At 49.6% G+C, this 22,072-nt stretch overlaps 1 protein-coding gene across 1 annotated transcript in view; it reads right to left on the bottom strand.

Moving 5' to 3' along the window:
* Positions 1 to 16,626: 16,626 nt before the first annotated feature.
* FBLN5 (fibulin 5) overlaps positions 16,627 to 22,072 on the bottom strand; it is a 68,737-nt gene continuing 63,291 nt past the window's right edge. The window contains exon 8 of the mRNA XM_013003688.2: positions 16,627 to 17,097. Within this exon, the coding sequence (XP_012859142.2) occupies positions 16,936 to 17,097 (162 nt within the window). The 3' untranslated portion in view covers positions 16,627 to 16,935. The remainder of the gene's footprint in view (positions 17,098 to 22,072) is intronic.

Below are 22,072 nucleotides of genomic sequence, written 5' to 3'. Positions count from 1 at the left end.
TACATTTTCAGTGTTTCTATTAGGCCATGAGTCATTTTTGTTTATCTGAGAATTCTTTCCTTAAGGGCCAGAAGTGTCAACAGTAATTACTGGGGCGAGGGCCTTGTCTTGGGCTGGTTTCACGGAGAAGCAAAGCCAATGAAACACACAAAGATTGAGAACGACGTGGGTCGGAGTGGAGACCCCCCAACCCATCTGTAGACAACAGGACATGCTCTCACAGAAGGGTCACCAGGAAGGGACAAATCAGCCAGGGTGAATACCATATTCCTCTGGTTCCTTAAGGCTTCCTCATCCCCAATATCATGACCCCAGCTCTACCTTACAAATCTGGCTAGACCAGAGCATGTAGACTGGTACAGACAAGAGCTCTCAATACACGGAATCCAGGACAGATAAACCCATCAGGAACAGAAATGGGAGTAGCGATACAAAGAGGGTAGGGGGAAGGTGGGGGGAGAAAGGGGGAGAGAAAGCAATGATCAACTTATAACTGCCCCACCACCACCACCAAAAGGGGAAGAACAGCAGAAATGTGGGTGAAGGGAGACAGCGGTCAGTGTAAGATATGAAAATAATCATAATTTATAATTTATCAAGGGTTCCGGAGGGTGAGAGAGTGGGGGGAGGAGGGGAAAAAGAGAAGCTGATACCAAGGACTCAAACATTTAGAAAATGACGATGGGAACATATGTACAAATGTGCTTGATACAATTGATGTATGGATTGTTATAGGAGATGTAAGAGCCCCCAATAAAATGATTTTTTTTTTAAAAAAAGAAGAAGAAGAAGAAAAAACACACAGAACCCTGGTGGCATTGTCAGATAAGTGCTGGGCTGCTAACTACAAAGTTGGAGGCTCAAACCCACCCATCACTTCCCAGGAGAAAGATGAGGCTATCACAGATATATATGATACAGTATGCATGCAAGGGAGTACTGAAAAAAAATACAATGGAATTTTGCTGGGTGGAGCAGAGCTTTGGTAGGACACATTTTTCCAGCTAGGTGAGCATCAAACAACTCACTCTGAGTTAGTGCACCCAGTGGCATCTCCTGGGAAGGTTCTCTCTGGTCACAGTGAATTTTTCTGTAAAAGCAGTTTCACTTGAACCTTGTTTTTTTTTTAATGGCGGATTTAAGAGAACAGCATGAGGCTGTGAAATTTTGTTTCCTTCTCAGGAAAAATGCCACAGAAACTTGTGATGTTGAACACAGCTTACAAGGACAGCACTATGGGAAAAACTCAAGTGTACAAGTAGTTTTCTCATTTCAAAAAAGGTGAAATGTCGATTGATGACAAACCTCATTCTGGATGTCCATCAACTTCCCAAATGGACAAAAATGTTGATTCGTAGTACATTTGGAGTTTGTACCACCAGATCAGACTGTTAATCAAGCTTTCTATTTAGAGGTTCTGAAAAGATTGTGTTAACAGTGTGTGACCCCCCCAAAAAAGGCCTGATTATTGGCAGATGGGGGACTGGTTTTGCCACCACAACAATGCATCTGATCACACATCCATCTCAGTGTGCCAGTTTTAGGTAAGAAACAGCATGTCTCTCTTGCCCCACACACCTTACCTGACCTTGCTCCATGCGTCTTCTTTTTGTTTCTATGAATGAGGGAAAACATGAAAGGACAGCAATTTGATGACATAGAGGTGAAGAAAAAAATGAGGGAGGTACTTTCAACCATCCAAACAGATGAATCTGAAAAATGTTTCCAAGAATGGAATCGCATATCTGACAAGTGTATTAAGTGTAATGGAGGGTACATTGAAGGTGATAAAGTTGTTTTGTAAAAAGAATTAAATAAATAGCTTTCAAAAAATCTGGTTTGGGGGGTAGCCCCTCATATATCTATAATCTACATAATCTATACATATATAGATTATATCTGTATATAATTAGAGATTATGTAGATTATAGATATATATACACATGTGCTTATACAAGGGAGCTTTATGAAAAATGGAATTAAAAACAGTGGAATATATACATATCCATGTTGATAGATGTACCGTATATACTCGAGTATCAGCCGACCTGAATATAAGCCGAGGCACCTAATTTTACCACAAAAACTGGGAAAACTTATCGACTCTACTATAAACCTAGGGTGGGAAATGCAGCAGCTACTGGTAAATTTCAAAATAAAAATAGATACCAATAAAATTACATCAATTGAGGCATCAGTAGATTAAATGTTTTTGAATATTTATTTAAAAGAAAAACAGTAAACTAGCTCTGTAAGTGGAAAAGAGGGTCAACAAAAACAATATGCTATCAACAATAATGATACACACTGTGTTACTGCATGTGCTGCATTACTACATACGCTGCCTAACTGCATGTACACAATGCAGCGTGTATAGTTCGAGGCCTAACACAGGCTGATGATATTCCAGAATGTGATGACATGACTGTTTGCACAGAGCAGCCTGTGTTAGGGCTCATAATATACATGCTGCCTTATGTATGTACTGTGTTACTGCATGCGCTGCGTTACCACATAGGCAATGTTACCGCATATGTATGGGAAGTGCTAATGCAAGACATGCAGTAACGCAGTGCGTACACAACGCAGTGTGTATATTATGAGCCCTAACACAGGCTGCTCTATGCACGCATAGTCAACATTAGGTCCAGATAGGGGTTAATAAGAAAATAAAAGATAAAATATAGCAGACTAAGTACTGTAAGTAAACGTACTGTATATCCAAGACCAGAGATATACCGGTACTTGTATTCAACAATGCTTGGGCGGAGCAAGGGGGCGTGACCGAGCACGGTTAAGACTGTAAAGGCTAAGTCATTGGTCACAGCCCTGGAGAAGAGCGGCCACATCCAACATTCATCTGACAAGGATGCGGTGCGCCCCAGGTACCAGCACACAGAAGTGGGCAGGTTCTTGCCCAGTATGGCATGGACAACAGAGGCTGCTGGCGTGCAGGAGGAAAGAAGAGCAGTGATATCAGCAGTCATGGACCACCCACAGAGGCTGCAGGCACCCACAGATGAGCAGGAGAGACCGGAGAACACCTGCACTGCACCAGAGAACCAGTAAGTGGGACCCTCACTCGAGAGTAAGCCAAGGGGGACTTTTTCAGCATAAAAAATGTGCTGAAACAAATGTACAAATGTGCTTGATACAATGGATGGATGTATGGATTGTGATAAGAGTTGTACAAGCCCCCAATAAAATTATTTTTTTAATGTGCTGAAAAACTTGGCTTATACACAAGTATATATGATATGTATGTATGTTTGTAGATGATTAGATAGATAGATAGACAGATAGATAGATAGATAGATAGATAGATAGATAGATAGATAGATAGATAGAGAGAGAGTTTGTCTCAAGAAAATGGTTTACGTAGTTGTAGAGGCTGTTAGTCCCAAATCCATGGGTCAGGCCTCAGGCTAGAAGCTTCTCCTGACTCATATGATGCAGAGACTGATAAATCTACAATTGGTAGGTCAGATAACATGCTTTTGCCTTGTGGGGCTCGAGAAACTGGCGAATTCCAAATCAGTAAGTCATGTGGCAGGCTCATAGGAATTCCAGAATATGCAGGTCAGACAGCAGGCTGCTGGCTCAAGTCCCACGACCATGATGATGAGCGGAAGGCAGGATCCTGAGCAAAGATAGCCTTGCAAGTGCATCCATATAGCAGGGAGCTTCGAAAAGTTCATGGAAGAATGCAACTAAAAGATAATGACATTTTTTCATGAACTCTTTGAAGGCCCTATGATAGACGGGATGCAGGTTACACCCTCAAGATAACCCCCCTTACGTCAGTGTAGTTGTGTGCCTTGAATGACCTCACTAACCCCCGACATGGAGCCAATTCCCACTCATAGGGACCTGATAGGACAGAGCAGCGCTGCCCCTTTGCGTTTCCAAGGCTAAACATTTTTCCAGGAACAGAAAAGCTCATCATTCTCCCTCAGAGTGAATGTTGGCTTCGAACTGCTAACTTTTCCGTTAGCAACCCAATGCCCATTTCCACTATACCAACAGAATTCCCTCAGTAGCATCGAGAGGTCACGATTCACAGCACTAAGAAGAGGATAATTTCCCAGTGTTTCCCAGTGTGGAGAACAACCACATGGCCGGCCAAGTGGACATGATTTCACCATCACGGACCCACCTCTCAGTCGCGGCGAGCCCACTGCCTGAGTGCAGAGTGGATGAGGGGCACTGCTTTCCTGAGTGGATCTGTTAGGTCAAGAGCAGATGTGTCACAGACCTTTCCAGCGAATGACACAGAGACTCGGTGGCTCTCCGGTCTCCATGCTCACCTCTCTCCTCAGCACTGTCTCTTCCACATCCTCACACACAGCAACAAAGGGCAGGCCCACCACCAGTCAGCCAAAACAAAAGCAGAAAACAGCCAGACCAGACGAACACACACAACTGATGGGGAGAGAGGAGCTAGCCACGCATCCAGAGGCAACTCCGATCCCAGCTCTTTGCCTCAAGCTTTTCTTCCCCAGGGGCCAGCTCACTGCATCTGCGGCACCACTTCTCACAGGGGCCCCAGAGCTCAGTTTCCAAGCCTGCCCTTGCCCACAGAACGCATATGCTGACCACCTTTTGACTATGTCTACTTTGGTGTCTTACCCCAAACCAGCTGCCATTGAGTGGATCCAGACCGTTGGTCACCCCAGGTGTGTCTGGGAGGATTGTGCTCCATGAGGTTTTCAGTGTCTGCTTTCCCAAAGTACATCGCCAGGCCTTTCTTCCTAGGTGCTGGGGTTGGACCCGACCCACCAACCTTTAGTTTGCAGCTGATGCATTTACTGTGCACACCTGTGGACATCTGAGCGCCATTATGACCTATGCATTAGGCATGTACATATGTAAATATATTATTCTATATTTTTAAGGTAGCAGATGGACATTGGGCCTCTACTCAAGTCCTCCCTCGGTGCAAGAACTCTTTGTTCTAATAACCTGGCATCCTGTGATGCTCACCTTCCTGACACTATCGCTGAAGTAAAAATGGGTGCATAAGCTAATGTGGTGAAGAAAGCTGATGGTGCCTGACTATTACAAGAGAAAGCATCGGGGGTCTTAAAGGCTTGAATTTAACAAGTGGCCATTTAGCAGGGAAGCAACAAAGCCCACATGGAAGAAGCACACCAACTCCTGTGATCAAGAGGTGTCGATAGGAGCACGGAGCAGGCATCAGAAGACCCAAAAGAAACAACCATTTCAATGTGAATGAGAGGGGTCAGAATGGAGACCCAAAACCCATCTATAGACCATTGGACATCCTCTCACAGATGGGTCACAAGAAAGGGACGAGCCGGCCAGTGTGCAGTATAGCACCGGCAAAACACATAGCATTCCTCTAATTCTTTAATACTTCTCCACCCACCTACCCCACTATCATGACCCCAGTTCTATCTTACAAATCTAGCTAGACCAGAGCATGTGCACTAGTACAGATAAGAGCTCGCAACACAGGGAATCCAGGACAGGTAAACCCTCAAGACCAATAATGAGAGTAGCCATACGATGAGGGTAGGGAGAGGTTGAGGGAGAAAAGGGGAACTGATCGCAATGATTGACATATACCTCCTCCTCAGGGGGACGAACAACAGAAATTTGAGTGAAGGGAGACAGCAGATGGTGTAAAATATGAAAGTAAAAATAATTTATAAATTACCAAGGGTTCTTCATGAGGGTGGACGGGTGGGGGGGGCGGCGAATAAGAGCTGATACCAACAGCTGAAGTAGAAAGAAAATGTTTTGGAAATGATGACAACATTATGTGCAAATGTGCTTGATACAATGGATGCATGGATTGTTATAAGAGCTGTAAGAGCCCCCAATACAATGATTTATTAAAAAACAAAACTATGCATTGTCCTGTATATAACTTCTACCTCAACCAAAAAGGAGAGGGAGAAGAAACTTTTTGAAATACACTCAAAAGGAAACTCCATTTCCTCCATTACCAACAGTCCTCCTGCTTAAGTATTTGCTAGTCTGGCCCAGGGTGAGGACAAGGGGGTCCCCTGGGGGGCGATGACGCTGGACTTGAGCACTGGGAATGTGCTGCTGGGCAGGTGCACACAAGACGCCAAGAGTGGAGGTTGATCTATCACCCATCTCTTTATCTATCTCCCTATCAATCTATTCATTACCTATCTCTCTATCTACCTGTTGATCCATCCATCCTCCCTCACTCTCTTTGTGATTAGTGTCAGCACTATTTGGGGATATTTTGAGTGAGTGCTTCTGTGACCCGTGAATCGTGGAGAAGGCTAGAATGCAGCTTACAAGAAAACTAAAGGTTCGTTGTTACTGGCAAAGAGAGGCTGGCTTTTGGAGACTGGGCATTGCCTTGTTGTTTGAGTAGTTGACGTTTATTGTCCCAACATGGCCAATGAACACGTGGGATTAACTGAAGGGCAGAGTTAAATGGCTCAGCGAGCCTCGCCTTTCCTGTCTCCTGCTCTTTGATCATCAGACCAGTGTGCGGCTGCCTTGCTTGTTCTGTGCCTCCATTTGCAAGCTACACTACCTGTGGGACACCTAACCCGTGGACTATCTCACTGTAATTTGAGGTTCCTTCAAGACCTGCTTCGCCACTCTACTGGAATATACATCTCTTGAGCTGGGGACTCTCGGATCCTGTCATCTGGCTGACTGTTGGTGACCTACCTGCCTTGCTGTTTGCTGCCTGTGGCCGGATAGCCTGAACTGCTCTACAGAGGAAGACTACCTGGCGGCCCTCAAGATTTGAAGGACTGCCAGTGTCTCACAGCTGTCTCATGGGAGTGAGTTGCACTGAGCCATTTGTACTGCTTTAGAGATTAATTGTTCATTTCTTGTGTTATATATATATGTTGTTATATATCTTATGATATATCATTTATATATCTTATGATATATCAGATATATCATATATATATCATGATATACATATATATCATAAGATATATATAACATATATATATATAACTATTAGCGTTCTGGTTTTGTTTCTCTAGAGAACCCTGTCTAACATATCATTAAAGAGCGTCTAGGTTTTCCAGGCTTTCTGCTCAGAATCAGTGGAGCATACAGGTACCCTGTCAAGTGGCTGACAGTATTTGTTAAAGTGCATTTCTGGGAAGGAGTGGGGGTTGCCTGGCTCTCTCACGAGATGTGTCACATGGCGGCCGCTGACTGTAGGAGGGAAAGTCTGGAGCGCAGAAGGAACCAGGGAACGGGTCCTCATGGAGAACACACCCAAGGCCGCCCCAGGTCCAGGCCACCAGATAAAGACCTTGCTGTTTTGAGCAGGGACACCAGGAAAAGGAAGCCCTGGGTTTGTTTAGAAAGGGATGTTCCAGGAGTGGGAAAAGAGTGTGCTGGGGAGAGGCATCAGGGCGGGAGAGGTAAGGATGCATAAATCACTTCACACTGGCTCCCCCCAACAAGGGGCTGCCTCTGGGGGCTCCCACCTACAGCACTGTGAGGACGGCGCAGGAGCGGCCCGTGCTGTGCTCTGCTGGGGACGGGGTTGCGATGAGTTGGAGCTGACCAGAGGGTTGGACAGAATCCAACGACAACCACTACATTGTGTCCCTCCGACAGCTCTGTTCTCATTGGATGGCCCTCTCCTGGACCATATCCTTTCGACTCTGGGATGGAGGTCAGGTGGGGAAGAGGAAGGCCTGAGGGGGTGGGGGGGTCAGGGAGGAGAGAAGGGAGGGAGGAGAAGACAGGAAAGGAAAGGGGCATGGCGAGGAAGAGGAAGGGGGCGGAGGTCGTACCCAGGCCCGTGCCCAGTACTCAGAAATGAGGAGGGCACACCGAGTTCCACCTGCAGAGGAGGGCGGAGAGCAGCGGCCGCTCCTCAGCCTTGGGCAGGTCCCTGAAGAACCAGCACTGCAGTCAAATGGGGCAAAGAGGAGTCTGGCAAAGGTTGGGAACAATAGCAGCCTCGATCAGGTTTCACAAGGGGGAAGCACAGCGCTCGAGGGGGCAGCAGTGCCCAGCAGGGCCCCTCTGGGGCAGCAGCAGCTGGCAGGTGCAGCCAGCCTCTGATGATGGCAGATGACCCAAGGTCATCTGGTTGATTCCAACTCGTGGTCACCTCAGGAGAACGTCTCGATCCGGCTTCCTTGGCAATGGGCCGCAAAGAGGCAGCATGCCAGACCTTTCTTGCATGGTCACTGCGTGGCTTTAAACAGCCAGACTTGTAGGTTAAGGTGAGGCATAAAGCATGTGCCCCACCCAGGGACAAAAAAAAGGAGGGGGACACAAAAGCTTCTAAAGAGGTAACAAACAGGAAGTAAGCGAGCCTACCTCCTCCCCCAATAGGCATACATTCTGAGTTGACTCTGTGCCCTGGACAAACCACAGTTCTACTGAGAGAAACAGACCTTGAATTCAAGAATGCATTTGGACACGAAAATATATAAATGTTATTGGCCCATAGGGTTGCTTCTCAGAAAGACTGGCAAGAGGCGGTATCGGGCTGCCAGGTTTCAGGGAAAATCTCCACTGGGGCTTTTTAACTGTGGGGCTAGGGGTCACTAAAAAGCAATGATGAAACTGTGGACTCATGGAATGAATGGGTTTGGAGGGCACTCTGCTGGGTGACGTTGGTCAATCACAGAAGGATAAACATTGTATGAGACCACGGTAATAAAAGGAAAAAAATCAAGATAAAGGTTTTCATGCCAAAAGAAACTGACTTGGAGGGTTACCAGCGGTGCGAGGGGAAGAGAGCCAATAGGCTAGAGCAGGGGTGGGGGGCCGTTTTTCGGCCAAGGGTCACTGGCTATTGATAGCATCATTCTCGGGATACACTGGTTAAGCATTTAATTAACTAACTCCTGGTAGTGTACCAGCTATCAATCGGGCTGAGATCTGAAAGGCCAGCAGTTCAAAACCACCAGCCATGCCTTGAGATAAAAAAAGGGCTTTCTACTCCCGTAAAGAGTTATGGTCTTGGAAACCTGCAGGGCAGTTCTATGAGTCGGCACTGTCTCAATGGCAGTGACTATGATGGCTGGGACTGCCTCTCTTTGATGAGGGGTGTGATGTTAACTGGTATTTATGATTTCTGGGGTCTTGGTCAGCCTGCTGGCCAGATACTCCTCACTCTTAGAGTAGCAGGTGTTACCTTGGGCAGAGAGGAGGATAATATTCTGGAAGAGGGGAAGCAGGGAGCAGGGAGGGAATGGGGCAAGCTTTTAAAACTACTAAATGCAAAAATGAAGATCTGAAATGTCAGCCCCCACATAATTCATAATAAAAAGGGTTGTTGTTCGTTTTTAATGTGGAGCTAGTGGGAGGCAGTGAAATAAAACCGCAGGATTAGTGTAAAGGCCAAGATCTTTGCATGCATCACAGCTTGACAATAATGGTGGTGTGTGTGTATGTATGTGTGTGTATATGTGTGTGTGTGTAAGAGCTTGGGCTGTAGAATATTCATAGATGTCCAGTGGCCTACAAATGGGCTCTGGGTCTCCACTCCGCACCACCACCACCACCCCCTCATTCACTATAAGATTTTTTGTTCTGATGATGCCTGATACCTGATCCCTTAGACACCTCATGATCACACAGGCTGGTGTGCTTCCTCCATGTGGGCCCTGTTGCCTCTGAGCTAGATAGCCACTTGTTTACCTTCAAGCCTCCAAGAACCCAGACGCTATATCTTTCAATAGCTGGGCACCATCAGCTTTCTTCGCCACATTTGCCCATGCACCCATTTGTCTTCAGTGATCATATGATGAAGGTGAGCACACAATGATATGATTTTTTGTTCTTTGATGCCTGATAACTGATCCCTTTGGAACCTCGTGATTACACAGGCTGGTGTGCTTCTTCCATGTGGGCTTTGTTGCTTCTGAGCTAGATGGCCGCTTGTTTACCTTCAAGCCTTTAAGACACCAGACGCTATATCTTTTGATAGCCGGGCACCATCAGCTTTCTTCACCACATTTGCTTATTCACCCGCTTTGTCTTCAGCAGTTGTGTCGGGAAGGTGAGCATCATAGAATGCCAATTTAATAGAAGAAAGTATTCTTGCATTGAAGGAGTACTTGAGTCAAGGCGCAATGTCCCTCTGCTACCCGAATACTAAACCTATAAACATATGCACATAGATCCATTTCCCCATCCTCATTTACAAATATATTTGCATATGCACATGCCTTTATTTAGACCTCTATAAGTGCCCTTTGCCTCCTACCTCTTTCCTCTATTTCCTTGGACTTTTCTAAGTGGGGAGGGAGGGGGAAAATGAGAAGTTGATGCGAGGGACTCAGGTGGAGAACAAATGTTTTGAGAATGATGAGGGCAATGAATGTACAAATGTGCTTTACACAATTGATGTATGTATGGATTGTGATAAGAGTTGTATGAGCCCCTAATAAAATGATTTAAAAAAAAGAATATTCATAAATATATCAGCAATGGATGTTCCTCTTGAGAACATAAATTATGGGTGATTTGTACATTTAAGCTCAAATGAAGTTACCAGTTGGCTGTTGAATTGGTTCTGACATCCTGCGACTTCCTATGTGTGAGAATAACACTGTGCACAGTAGGGCTTTCATTGGCTGAGTTTGGGAAGTAGCTTACCTGGCCTTTATGTCAAGCCCAACTTAGTCTGGAAGCTCCACTGACACCTATTCCCCATCATGGCACCACGAAGCCTCCAAAGACAGGTGGGGGTCTCCACATAGAAGGTGAGGCTATTCTAAATGACAGTCCTTATCTTGTAGGAGCCTGGTGGCATAGTGGGTTACAAATTGGGCTACCAACTGCAAGTTTAGCAGTTCAAAACCACCAGCTGCAGTCAAGGAGAGAGATGAGGCTTTCCATTTCCATAAAGAGGGATGGCCTCGAAACCCCATAGCAACCATTTCTACCTTGTCTGATAGGCTTACTGTAAGTTGGAGTCGACTCAACGGCAGTGAATGTGGTTTAGGTTTGGTGAGTTATCTTATGATACAAGCTAGTTGTGCAACACCAATTGCATCCTGAGGAGCTGGTCAGAAAGAATTAGGAGGAAAGACTAGGTTGAAAACAAAAGAATCTGCCCCAAATGAGAACCAATGCCCATGTGGCACTGTAGGGTAAGCACTGGGCTGCTCACCGCAAGGTTGGTGGTTCAAACCCACCAGTCACTCTATGTGAGAAACACGGGGTTGGTTGTTCCCATGAAGATGTCTAGCCTCAGAGACCCGATCTAAGGGCCCTATGCACCAGAATCAATTAATGGCCTCTGGAAATAAGCATGACTTTTCAATGGAGTCAAGCTCTCTGAGGAGACGCTGCCCCAGTCAGTGTGAACGAATCATTTCTCAACCTTGGTGTGGCACCTTTTCAAGGTACAGTCCTGCCTTCATTTGACTTCATTACCCGAGAACATGCCAAAGGCCCGGCTAGTCACTGCCTGCCAGCATGTAGCTCCCTGACAGAAAAGGACACCAACACGTCCATCCTGTGCTGGGACCGATTTTCTCACCATGATGGTTCACGTCACTGCTGGCCGCTGGCTAAGACGCATTATTGAGCCGCCAGGATTCTAAATGGACACTGCTATTGAAGCAAAAACTACCAAAGGAATAAGTCTCTCCTCTATGCATTCCTTTGTCCTGAAATCTCTTGCCTATTAAGAAGAAAGAAGGAAAAAGACATCTTTTTGTTACGCTCCGGGAGTTCTAAGGAAGCTATCTGCCACCCGTTCTTTGTAAAGGGACTGAGAAACTTGAGGACAAAACATAGCAACATAAAGAACAATCTGTGTATGTATTTGCAGTGGGTGGACCTTGGCCAATGCCCAAACCGCATTGAACGGCTTGACTAAATGCTCGCCCTTTATGTTTTCCCTGGAAAACAGTGCATCTCAAAGCACACCTACCCATTGTACCCAACAGAAAGACTATTCACTTTCTAACGTTGAGGGTGTGTTTCCTTTGAAATGCATGTAAGCATTCTAAACAGGGGTATCTGACTCTAACTTGCAAGCATGTTTCTACCAGTGTTCATGGGAATTATATGCATAAGGTAAGTATATCATAATAATTATTAAAGCCTAGCGGATGTCCCAGGGGCCCTGGTAGGGCTGTGAGTTAGGCATTGGACACAGTCAATTACAAGGTCATCAATTCAAACTCCAGCTGCTCTAAGGGAGAAAGATGCTCCCTGTCCTGAAAGCATTTGTTATCTCAGACACGCTAGGGAGAGCTGTTATGAGTCAGAACCAACTTGGCGGCAGTGAGCTTAGTTTGGGTAACCAATAACCACCAATGGATACAGACAGAAATAAAATGCAGCTCCTACATGCAGTGGAATATTACACAGCCATCAAGAGAATGAAAGTCTTTCTGCTATAGCATCGAGGGTCTGGAAAGCATTAGGCACAGTGAAATCCATCAGGCACCGAGGTACATGGACTGTTTAACCTCACCGGGATGGAATATTTAGGATGAACAAGTATACAGAGACCAACATTTCTTAGTGGTTGCCTGGAGAGCATGGGTGGGAGGGGAGAGAGTGGGGCTCATTGCTGGGGGTCACTGAGCCTCTGTGATGGAAAAAGGTAGAAATGGGCATTGGTGCTAGCTGAATACCATGATACCATCAGAGTTACAACATTGATATTCACGAAGCATATGGAGATGGCAAACCATTTGCTACGTATATTTTTTAAAAAGAACTCACACAAATAAGTTTAGCCATACCGCTAATTGGCACCACCGCGTTATAGTCCAGATTTGCCTCCTCACCCCCCACCTCCACCACACGTCACCCACCACCCACTGCCATCAAGTTGATGCTGACTCATATCGACCCTACAGGACAGAGAAGAACTTCTCCCTAAGACCTTCTGAGGCTGTAAATCTTTACGGGAGCAGACGGCGCCATCGTTTACCCTCAGAGCAAGGGCTTATGGGTGGCATAAACCCTTGGCTAGCAGAGCGCCCTCTGTAGACTATGTCCATCTTGTTCCTGCAACCGGCTCACCCTAAGTGAACACTGGGCCAGAGACTGTGCCTCCCTTAAGGCAAAGGCCCTTGACAGACAGCATTTCCTCCGGGGAGGAGAGGGCAGTTCAGAACAGCGGCTTCCTCTGGCATGTCCTCTCTCTCTCCCAATGACCTTCTCGGCTCCAGATGCACAGCTTGTTGGCGCTAAAGGACCGAGGCCTTTGAAGGACATGGAGACCTCTGACAACCAAGTCGTCAAACCGACTTACATGTGTTCACCATCTGGACAAAGAGAGCACCTGAAGAACCAAGCCTGTTACCTTGGGCTGATTGTAAAGCCTGTTAGCCGAGCTTGCGAGGCAGCAGCAGGTAGGTGAATCTGGTGCCAGTTAGAGAGGGTTAGGACTGGCCAACCCCAGCGAAAGTCTCGAATTGCAGTTTAATGGAAAGGCTGGCTGGCCTCCCCAAGTCCGTTTCAAGGAAGCGCAGGAGCTTGGAACGCCGTGTTCATCCTGCTGGAATCTAGGAGATCAGGTGGCCAGGCGGAGATTCTCACAGGTGGCTCCACGCTTCATCCACCCCCGCCCCCACGCCCCCACAGCGCCCTGCGCTCCTCCCAGTACACAGAGCTCCGGTGCTCGGCCCTGGAAGGGCCAGGCTGACCAGGAACAGGCAGGGGATCAGGCCGGCTATGTCAGGGTTTCGGGGAAGAGCCACCCCTTCAGACTCCATGGTGGAACCAGAGCTGTGACTTGAGGGACAGGATAATCCCAGGCTCGTGAAACCGAGACGCTCCGACGGTCCCTTGGGGGAGGCGGAAGCCCTTGGAGTTCTGGGAGCCTCTGGAGCAATTTCCCCAATGCTTTGGGTTTGGCCTCACAGTACATGCATTGCCCCAGGCCGTCTCTCCCCTTCATTTTTCAGGCCCTGGTGGATTTTCGGGAAAATTGATCCCACATGCTTTTACACTGAACTCATCGGGCATGTTTTGAAAGAGCCAGCTGAGGTCCAAGAAGCCCTTCGAGCCTGTCTTTATGAGCCCCTGGGTGCCTTTTCTGTCTTTTTAAAAAATGTTTTCCTCTTAGAAGCAGGAAGCCACATTTTGATACAAACAAATAAAACATGAGCCCGAGAGCCTGGGCTCTGGTTCAAAAAGTGACACTTCTGAAACCAGTGGGTCCTCGAGTCCCCAGGCGAAAGCGCCCCTCCCTTCTTCCTCTGACGTGAAGGGAAACCAGACCCTGGCGGGCTGTGCTGAGCCAGGGAGTGGGTGGCCCGGAGCCACCTGGGGCGGAAACCACATCAAGCTCCGGCACTGCTAACTCCACACCCAGCCCTGCCACCACCCCACATAGTGGAGAGCGCCGCCCCCACTCGGTCCCCGGCTCAGGGCACCTGGTCTCTGCTTGGAGGAGAGCAAACTGGGCCCGCAGGCTGCCCGAGCCTCCTCTGAGCTAGCAAAGCGGGCATCTGAAGCGTGTGCTGTGCGTATTAGTGAACCCGGCTGCAGGAGCATAACTGAGAGGTGTGGGACATGCTTGGGAGCCCTGGTGGTGTCGTGGTTTCACAGGGGGTGGCTAACTGCAAAGTCAGCAGTTCAAAACCACCAGATACTGCGAAGGATAAAGAGGCAGCTTTCCACTGCTGTGAAGAGGTGTGGTCTCAGAAACCCCGGGGGCAGTTCTACCCTGCTCTGCAGTGTTGCCAACAGTCAGAATCGACTCGATGGCAGTGAGTTTGGTTGGTTTGGGGGACGTGGTTGGGTGTCATTAGAGAAATCACAGAGCCACTAGCAAGATTAGGTGTGGGCATATGAAGGGTCCCCAGGAGAGTGGGGACCCTGCAGGGGACTCCACACGCTCTAGGAAGAGTGGCCCCTGACAGATGGGTGAAATCCCCATCAGCCCACAGAGCTCAGGACAGTGCCTGGCACATAGCCAGCTAACCAGTTGCCATCCATCGGATGCCAATTCCTGGCAACCCCCAGTGTCAAAGGAGAAGGTGTGTCTGCGAGTTTCAGTGCTTGACTCCCAGAAGTCGGGGAGCCGAGGCCCATCAGGGCAGGTCTTTCGCTCGCATATCCCCACCAGTTAGAATGAGCACCCACGGATCAACCTCGTTCACCGGTGGGGCCAGCCAGGGCACTTGGTCCTTTGGAAGCCTCAGGGAAATTCTGGGGACGCCACATCTGGGCAGCGACCCTACAGAGCAGACCTGTGACTTGTCCTGTTGGCTCTCTGCTCCTTCCTAGGGTAGTGAGACTTGAAGAAAATGAGCACCAGGTTAACCGGCAGGATGTGAGGGGCTTATAGCACAGGATCCACCGCTCTGTGAGGTTGGTGACAACCAGTCTTCAACAGTGGCCCCTCGTCCTCGCACACAAGCTGACTCACGCCCACCCCACTGTGGGTGTCTAAGACTGCACCTGTTTATGGAAGTAGAAAGCCCTTGTCTTTCTCCCCTCAGAGAGGCTGGTGGTTTCGAAGTGCTGACCACGCAGCTCGCAGCCCAACACATAACCCCCTGGGCTGCTCAGTACACATCTACAAAATCCCAGTGCCAGGATTCTGCCCCAGACCAATTAGTTCAGACTCTCGGGGGATGAGGCCCAGGGAATCGGGTTTTCCTTCAAAAGGTCCCCTTTGAAGGAAGGGGCGAAGAGCAGGGGTTTGGGGAAACTTGCTTGAAGAAGGTCCCCACACCGGAGGGATGGCTGGTGGTTTTGAAATGGAATGACGTGGGGCTCAGGTGGATGCTTCCTCCCAGTGTCCCCGTCACGCTGTCTCTCTGCACACCCCACCCCTGCCCACACCACCTGGCCTGAGTCCTAAGTGATAAATCAGCTCTCTGGGGAGCTTCGAGAGCCAGCGCACAGCCCCCAAGTTCAAATCGACCCGGAACAAACCCTTAAAGGGTGAAGTAGCCGCAGCGTCAAAATGAAGCCACCAGATCTCTTCAAATATTTAATCAGTTTGGAGACCTCTCACCTTCTGACTCAGTGGGGTTAAAAAATGCCAAAGAAAGCATGGTCTGGGAGGGGGCCTCCCATGGGGTCAGGAGAGACCAGTCCCTGGAGGAGGACATCGTGCTTGGCAAAGCAGAGGGGCAACGAAAGAGAGGAAGGCCCTTTGACGCGACGGGCTGACACCGTGGCTGCAACTTTGGGCTCAAGCGTAGGGCCCGTTGTGAGGATGGTGCAGAACTGGACCGTGTTTCTTCTGCCGTGCCTACGGTGGCTATGGGTCAGCACCGACTCACTGGTACCCAATGACACCACCACCAAGTGGGGAGGAGCCTGGGTGTGGGGAGACAGAGCAGCACTGTCTGAGGCTTGTGAAAGCATCCTACCACCTCTTTAAAAATAAAAATAATATTAATAAAGCTCAAATAAACCATACAGAATTACATGGAGATACAAAGTGAGGGGCACACAGCCTTCGTCTATGACTGACAAGCCCAGACGCGGGGGGCAAGACCCTTCAGAGCCTTTCCCTCCTGCTGCGGGGCGCTGCCAGAGCCTTCTCCGCACACACAAGCAGCACACTAGCTAACCTGGCGTCCTCCCGGGGAGCATCCCAGGCCTCGGCAGAGCAGCTTGGCAGCCAGGGACAGAGAGGAGGCAAGCAGAAGCTGTTCACAGTCTTTGAACATAGACTCACACCCCAGCAAACTTAATCTAGTTTCTTTGATTTAAAAAAAAGGGGGGGTTGGTGGAAAAGAACTTGGGGCCTTCCAAAGAACTTGGGGACCTCCCACTGGGGCCACGACCATGCTTTTGGATAAGTGCTCCGTGGGCTCCGGCCGCAGCAGGTCTTTCGGAGTGGCTCTATAAGAGTACAGGGCTGGGCTGCGGGGGCCCACCCCTCAGGGAAACGGTCAGCAGGCAAGGCGCGACTGAGTCCGTCTGGCTCTCACTGGGGCACGTCTCTTCTTCTCTTGTCCCCGGCTGCGGGGAGAGGCCGGCACGGGCGCCCCAGGCTCAGAAGGGGTACTGCGACACATAGACCCGCAGCCGGATCACGGAGCTGCCTCTGAAGTTGATGACGGTGTTGACGGTGATCATTTCCAAATCCAGCTGTATCTCCCGGGGCCCTTTGATGGGGCGGGTCATCACCAGGGTGGCACTGATAGGACCTGTTTGCTGAGGACACAAGGAGGGCAGTGGGTTAGAGAAGACCTGACTGCAGGTTGGGGGAGGTGAGCTGGAGCCCAGAGAGACTGCAGGGCTACAGCAGGGAGGGAGGGAGGGGGAGAGCAGGAGGCTGTCCCTCTGCTCATCTGAGATGCCTCGTCCTCCGTGCCGCCGTCAAACCGGCGTCTGCAGTCTTCGTCCACGCTCCACGTGGCTCCTTCTGGCTAACTTGCCAGTCTCCCTTCAGAGGGGCCTTTTCTGACTCCCCAATCTCAGTTGGGGTACCTGTGACCCTGATACACAGATGCTCTTCTCGGCACAGGATGGAGAGTATTTAGCACCATTATCGGTCATCATCTCCGCTATTTACTTGGCCCAGGTCTGATGTCTGGGGTCCCACTGGACCTGTCCCACCCCCTACCCGAACCTGGCATGATGTTTGGCACCCAGTAAGTTCTCCACACATATATGTGGAATGAATGGGTGGACGGCTCAATGAATGAACTGCGAGGCTTAGGGGCATCCCTTCTCATCTCCAAAATGATGGTGTGGACCAGGTCCAGTGGTCCGCAAGTCAGACAGCAAACAGACAGCATCAGAATCATCACCCCATTCCCCCTGCGTCGACACTGACTTACCTCGGCCTCCTAGAACAGGGTAGAACTCCACTATCGGGTTTCCAAGGCTATAAGCCCCATGGAAGCAGACAGCCTCATCTTCCTTCCTCGGAGCGGCTGGTGGGTTTGAACTGCCAACCTTATGGCTAACAGCTGGGTTCTTTAACCAACGTGCTACCAGGGCTCTTTTCAAAAGCACGCTTTTTAAAAGTAACTTTAGGGGCCCCTCCCAGGGTTTTCTGGTCCCGTCCACTCTCCAGGTGAGGCCGGGAGCCGGTGTCATTTGTTTAAGAGCCACTGGGTGGTTCTGAGGGGCTGGTGGCTGTCTGGATGCACTCCCAGCTCCGCCCTCCTATGACCCCACTACTGTGTCCTCTTAGGTCGGACGTCTCCCCTCCACTGCACCCTTGACTAAGGCTTTTGAGAGGACCGATACCCGCCAAGTCCCCAGCGCTCAGGAGGAGCTCTTTCAGCCACTGGGCAGGACATCCTTTAGTTCCTCCTCATAGGAACCTTCTCAGCCTTGCTACTCAAGGGTGATCCACGGAGCTTATAAGGAATACCAACTCTCAGGCCCCACCCTGGCTACTGGGCCATGAACCTGCATTCCAACTAGACCCCCAAGTGTGTGCATCAGAGGCAGGGGAAGGACAGGAGTAGGGGCCCTGGCTGCCCTCATCCAAAGGCTGTTCTGAGGGATGTCTCATAACTTCCCAAGTTCACGTGAGCAAGCCAAGGCTCAGCGAGGTTACGTAATGGCTTAGGGCCACCAGAGGCCAGAGGTCCCAATTGCATGTTTCCATCAAATCCTTATTTGTCGCTGCCAACAGTTATGGAAGAGACGGACATGGGAGTTTTTTCTCCCTGGTGGTGGCAACTGTCTACAAGTCAGCCCCTGACTCCTGGAGACAGCCCCCCTTCCCCCCAACAAAGAGCTAAGACACTCTCTGGTCCTGTTCCAGCCCACGGCTGGTTGCAGACCAGGCCCTTGTGAGCCTAAGGCTTCTCTGGGGCTAGCCTGAGGAGATGGTTCACCGCCCCTTTGTTCCTAGTTTGTCTTAGGCTGCAAGACCCCCTGAGGCCCGTGCCCATTGCTGCATCAGGAGAGCCTCCCTGATATTCAGGTGGTACATATCAGGTGCTGTGGCTGGAAATGAACCTGGTTCTCCCTCGTGGCGAGGGGTGGGGGGGTTGGGGGTGAGATTCTACCTCTGAACCATCCGTGTGTCCTTGTCTGTTCTCCCTAGCACTTCCTTAAGTGCCCTGAGGACGCCATGGATTATGTGTTGGGTTGCTAACAGCTAGGCAGCAGTTCAAAACCACCAGCCACTCCGTAGGAGAAAAATGAGACTTTCTGCTCCCTTAAAGAGTTATAGTCTACACGAAATTAATAATAATTTAAGATTTGTCAAGGGGGTCACGAGGGTGGGAGGGGGCAGGGAGGGCAAGAAGAGGAGCTGACGCCAAGGGCCCAAATAGAATGTAAATGCTTAGAAAATAATGATGGCAATATTGGTACAAATAGGCTTGATACAATTGATGCATGGATTGTTATAAGAGCTGTAAGAGCCCCCCAATAAAATGATCTTAAAAAAAAGAAGAAAGAACACCAATTGCTCCCCCATCCATCCCTGATAGCCACTGGTAAACTTTGGTGTCTATTCAAAAAAGAGAGAGAGAGAGAGAGAGAGAGAGAGAGAGAGAGAGAGTTACAGTCTTGGAAGCCCACAGGGGGCAGTTCTATCCTGTCCTATAGGGCGGCTGAGAGTTGGCATCAGCTGATGGCTGTGAGTTTGGAGTGGGTGGGAGCACTTCCTAAAAGTAGAGCTGTATGGGGTCAGGGCGTTGGCCAACCCCAGAGCACCTGGGAGGAAGCAGCATCAGAGAGCAGGAACAGGTGGGCCGGCACTTCTAGGAAAGGCAGATCCCAGTGATTGGCTGGAAGCTGAAAGAGGTCTGGGAAATCGAGGTGTGTGGCTTGTGTAAAGGACACCAGGCAGGTTACCTCTCTCAAGGACAGAGTACCTAATCAGCATGGTATGCACAGGCTTGCTTGTGCTTACTTATTAATCTGTCGTGCACAATTCCACCTGGTTTTCACATCAAAGACGTGGTAGAACACAGGTGAAGTTGTGCATTGCAGATGAGTCAGTAAACAAAAGTAAGCCCATGTGCACCTGGCATGCTGTAAGCTGGTTAATCCAAGCCCTGTCTCCATAAAGGGAGGGTTCCCCATAAAAGTCTGAACATCCCCTAGAACTCCCCTGGGTATGACAAGGGCGGGCCTGGCAGGCAAGTGCCAGCCAGCTGCTGGGACCTTCCCTGTCTACTGGGCTATCAGCAGCCAGTAGCCACACCACTTCCTCTTGGCACTGTCCCTCCTTGGTTCCCATCAGCATCTGCGTCACTGGCACCTCCTTAAGCTGAAGAAGGCTCGTATTTCCTCATCAACCCTCACAAACCCCAACGCCTCGGGCCAGGGCTTCAGCGGGCACAGCCACACCAGGACATGCCCAAGGCGTTTTCATATCCAAATCTATCACCAGCTTTCACTGCTGGCCTGTGCAAAGGCCAAGGCCGAGGATCCAAGCTGTGGGAGCCCATTGGGAGGGAGATCCGGAGGACCCAGCATTGGGGTGGGGGTGTGGAGCAACCGGAAGCTGCCAGGCTCTTCCTTTGGGCTTTACTGAATGTCTCTCCTCTTTGGACATAGCCTTGCTGGTCAGCGAGTCCAACCTTCACCAGGGTCACATCTACTGCGTCCCAGAAGAGTGTGCCCGCATGCACACAGTAAGGGGCCTGGGGGCGGGCAGTGGGGTGGGGGGCTGCCAAGAGAGCCACTCTTCAGCCAGCTTTGAAAGCAGAGTCCAGGCCTGCATGAAATAGGTGGCCCCTGAGCCACGAGTCTTCTGTGGTCTTGGATGGCTTTGTGCAAAAGGACAATGATATGACCATGCCAACCATTCGGCTAAGACTTTTAATATAGTCTCTGATTTCATCCTCCTAACCTTACACGATCAGTAGGTTCAGCACAGCACACATGGGCAGAGAACTAGCCCATGACACCAGAGTGTTCACCTTCCACCCTCGAGCCCCCACCCTCGGCTCTTCCTTCCACAGCACTCGCTCAGCTCCAGAACCATCCTGCCATGCCCCTTCCTCTATAGGGGGGTCCCTAGAGGGTGCCTGTTCATTGCAAACCCCCAGGGCCTGACTCAAAGCCATGCTGGTAGTGGCCTTTAATTAACGTGGGTCACAGCTGCACAGCCTGCCAGACGTAGGTCTTGGTCCCACCCTCCTTCACAGGGCTTTGAACGTGTGCTGAACCAGCTCACGGGTGGGTGGCAATTTGGCTTTGCTCAGGCCTGCACCCCACCTGAGTGTGTCATGGATGAATACATGCTAGCACAGTCTGAACCCAATGACCCGGCTCCGTTTGGCTCTAGTTGTGTCCCCAAGGCACCTGGCCAAAGCCAGTCACCTATTCTCTGGTGAGCATTTGATGTGGGACAGACTGCCAGCAGGGCACACATGTGTGTATGTGTTGCATGTGTGTGCACATGCCTGCTTGTCTACTAGGTATGAGGGGGCTTTTAGCACTTGTGTAATAAAATTACCAAATCCCGGGGGTGGGGGCCTGCATAGCCATCCAACCCTATTTCCCACACGATGTTGCAACCCCTTCCCCAGAACTTCCCTACCTCCTCTTGACTCACCCCCAGGGCCTAGGAGCTCAGGACCCCAGCAGCAGCATGCAGTGTGATGACATCATCTACATGACAATGACTAATGTGTACCCAGCATTTATCCCTACCAGGAGACCCAGGGTTACACATTGGGCTGCTAAGTACAGAGTTGGAAGTTTGAACCCCTCGGCTGCTCCTCAAGAAAAAGATGAGATGGCCGAACCAGGACAGGTTTGTAGTCTCAGCAGCTGGAGACAACAGGTCTGCTCTCTCCTTTAGGACCACGAGGAGTTGGAATCCACTTGATAGCCATAGAGGCTTTGTTTGGTTGGGTTTTGGGGGGGTTATTTTTCTATTGTGATTGTGCTCCCTTGTGCTCATGTGGAACCCGGACATGGCCCATGAGGCAGTCGTTGGAAGAGAACAAGGGAACACGGTGTGGTTTCAAATCAGGAACCGTGTGTGTCACGGTTGTAGCTTCTCACCACAATTATTCGATCTGTGTGCTGAGCAATGAACCTGAGAAGCCGGGCTATATATGAAGAAGAAGGTAGCATCAGGATTGGATGAAGGCTGATGAAGAACCTCTGATATGCATGTGATACCACCTTGCTTGCTGGAAGCCAGGAGAACTTGAAACACTTGCTAATGAAAATCGCAGACGCCAGTCTTCAGTGTGGA

This window comes from Echinops telfairi, unplaced genomic scaffold (genome assembly GCF_000313985.2).
Source record: "Echinops telfairi isolate 266 unplaced genomic scaffold, ASM31398v2 ScPeMD7_18;HRSCAF=68, whole genome shotgun sequence".
Taxonomy (NCBI): Eukaryota; Metazoa; Chordata; class Mammalia; order Afrosoricida; family Tenrecidae; genus Echinops; species Echinops telfairi.
The sequence above is the reverse complement of the archived record's forward strand: the minus strand, read 5'-3'. Positions and strand labels throughout refer to the sequence as shown.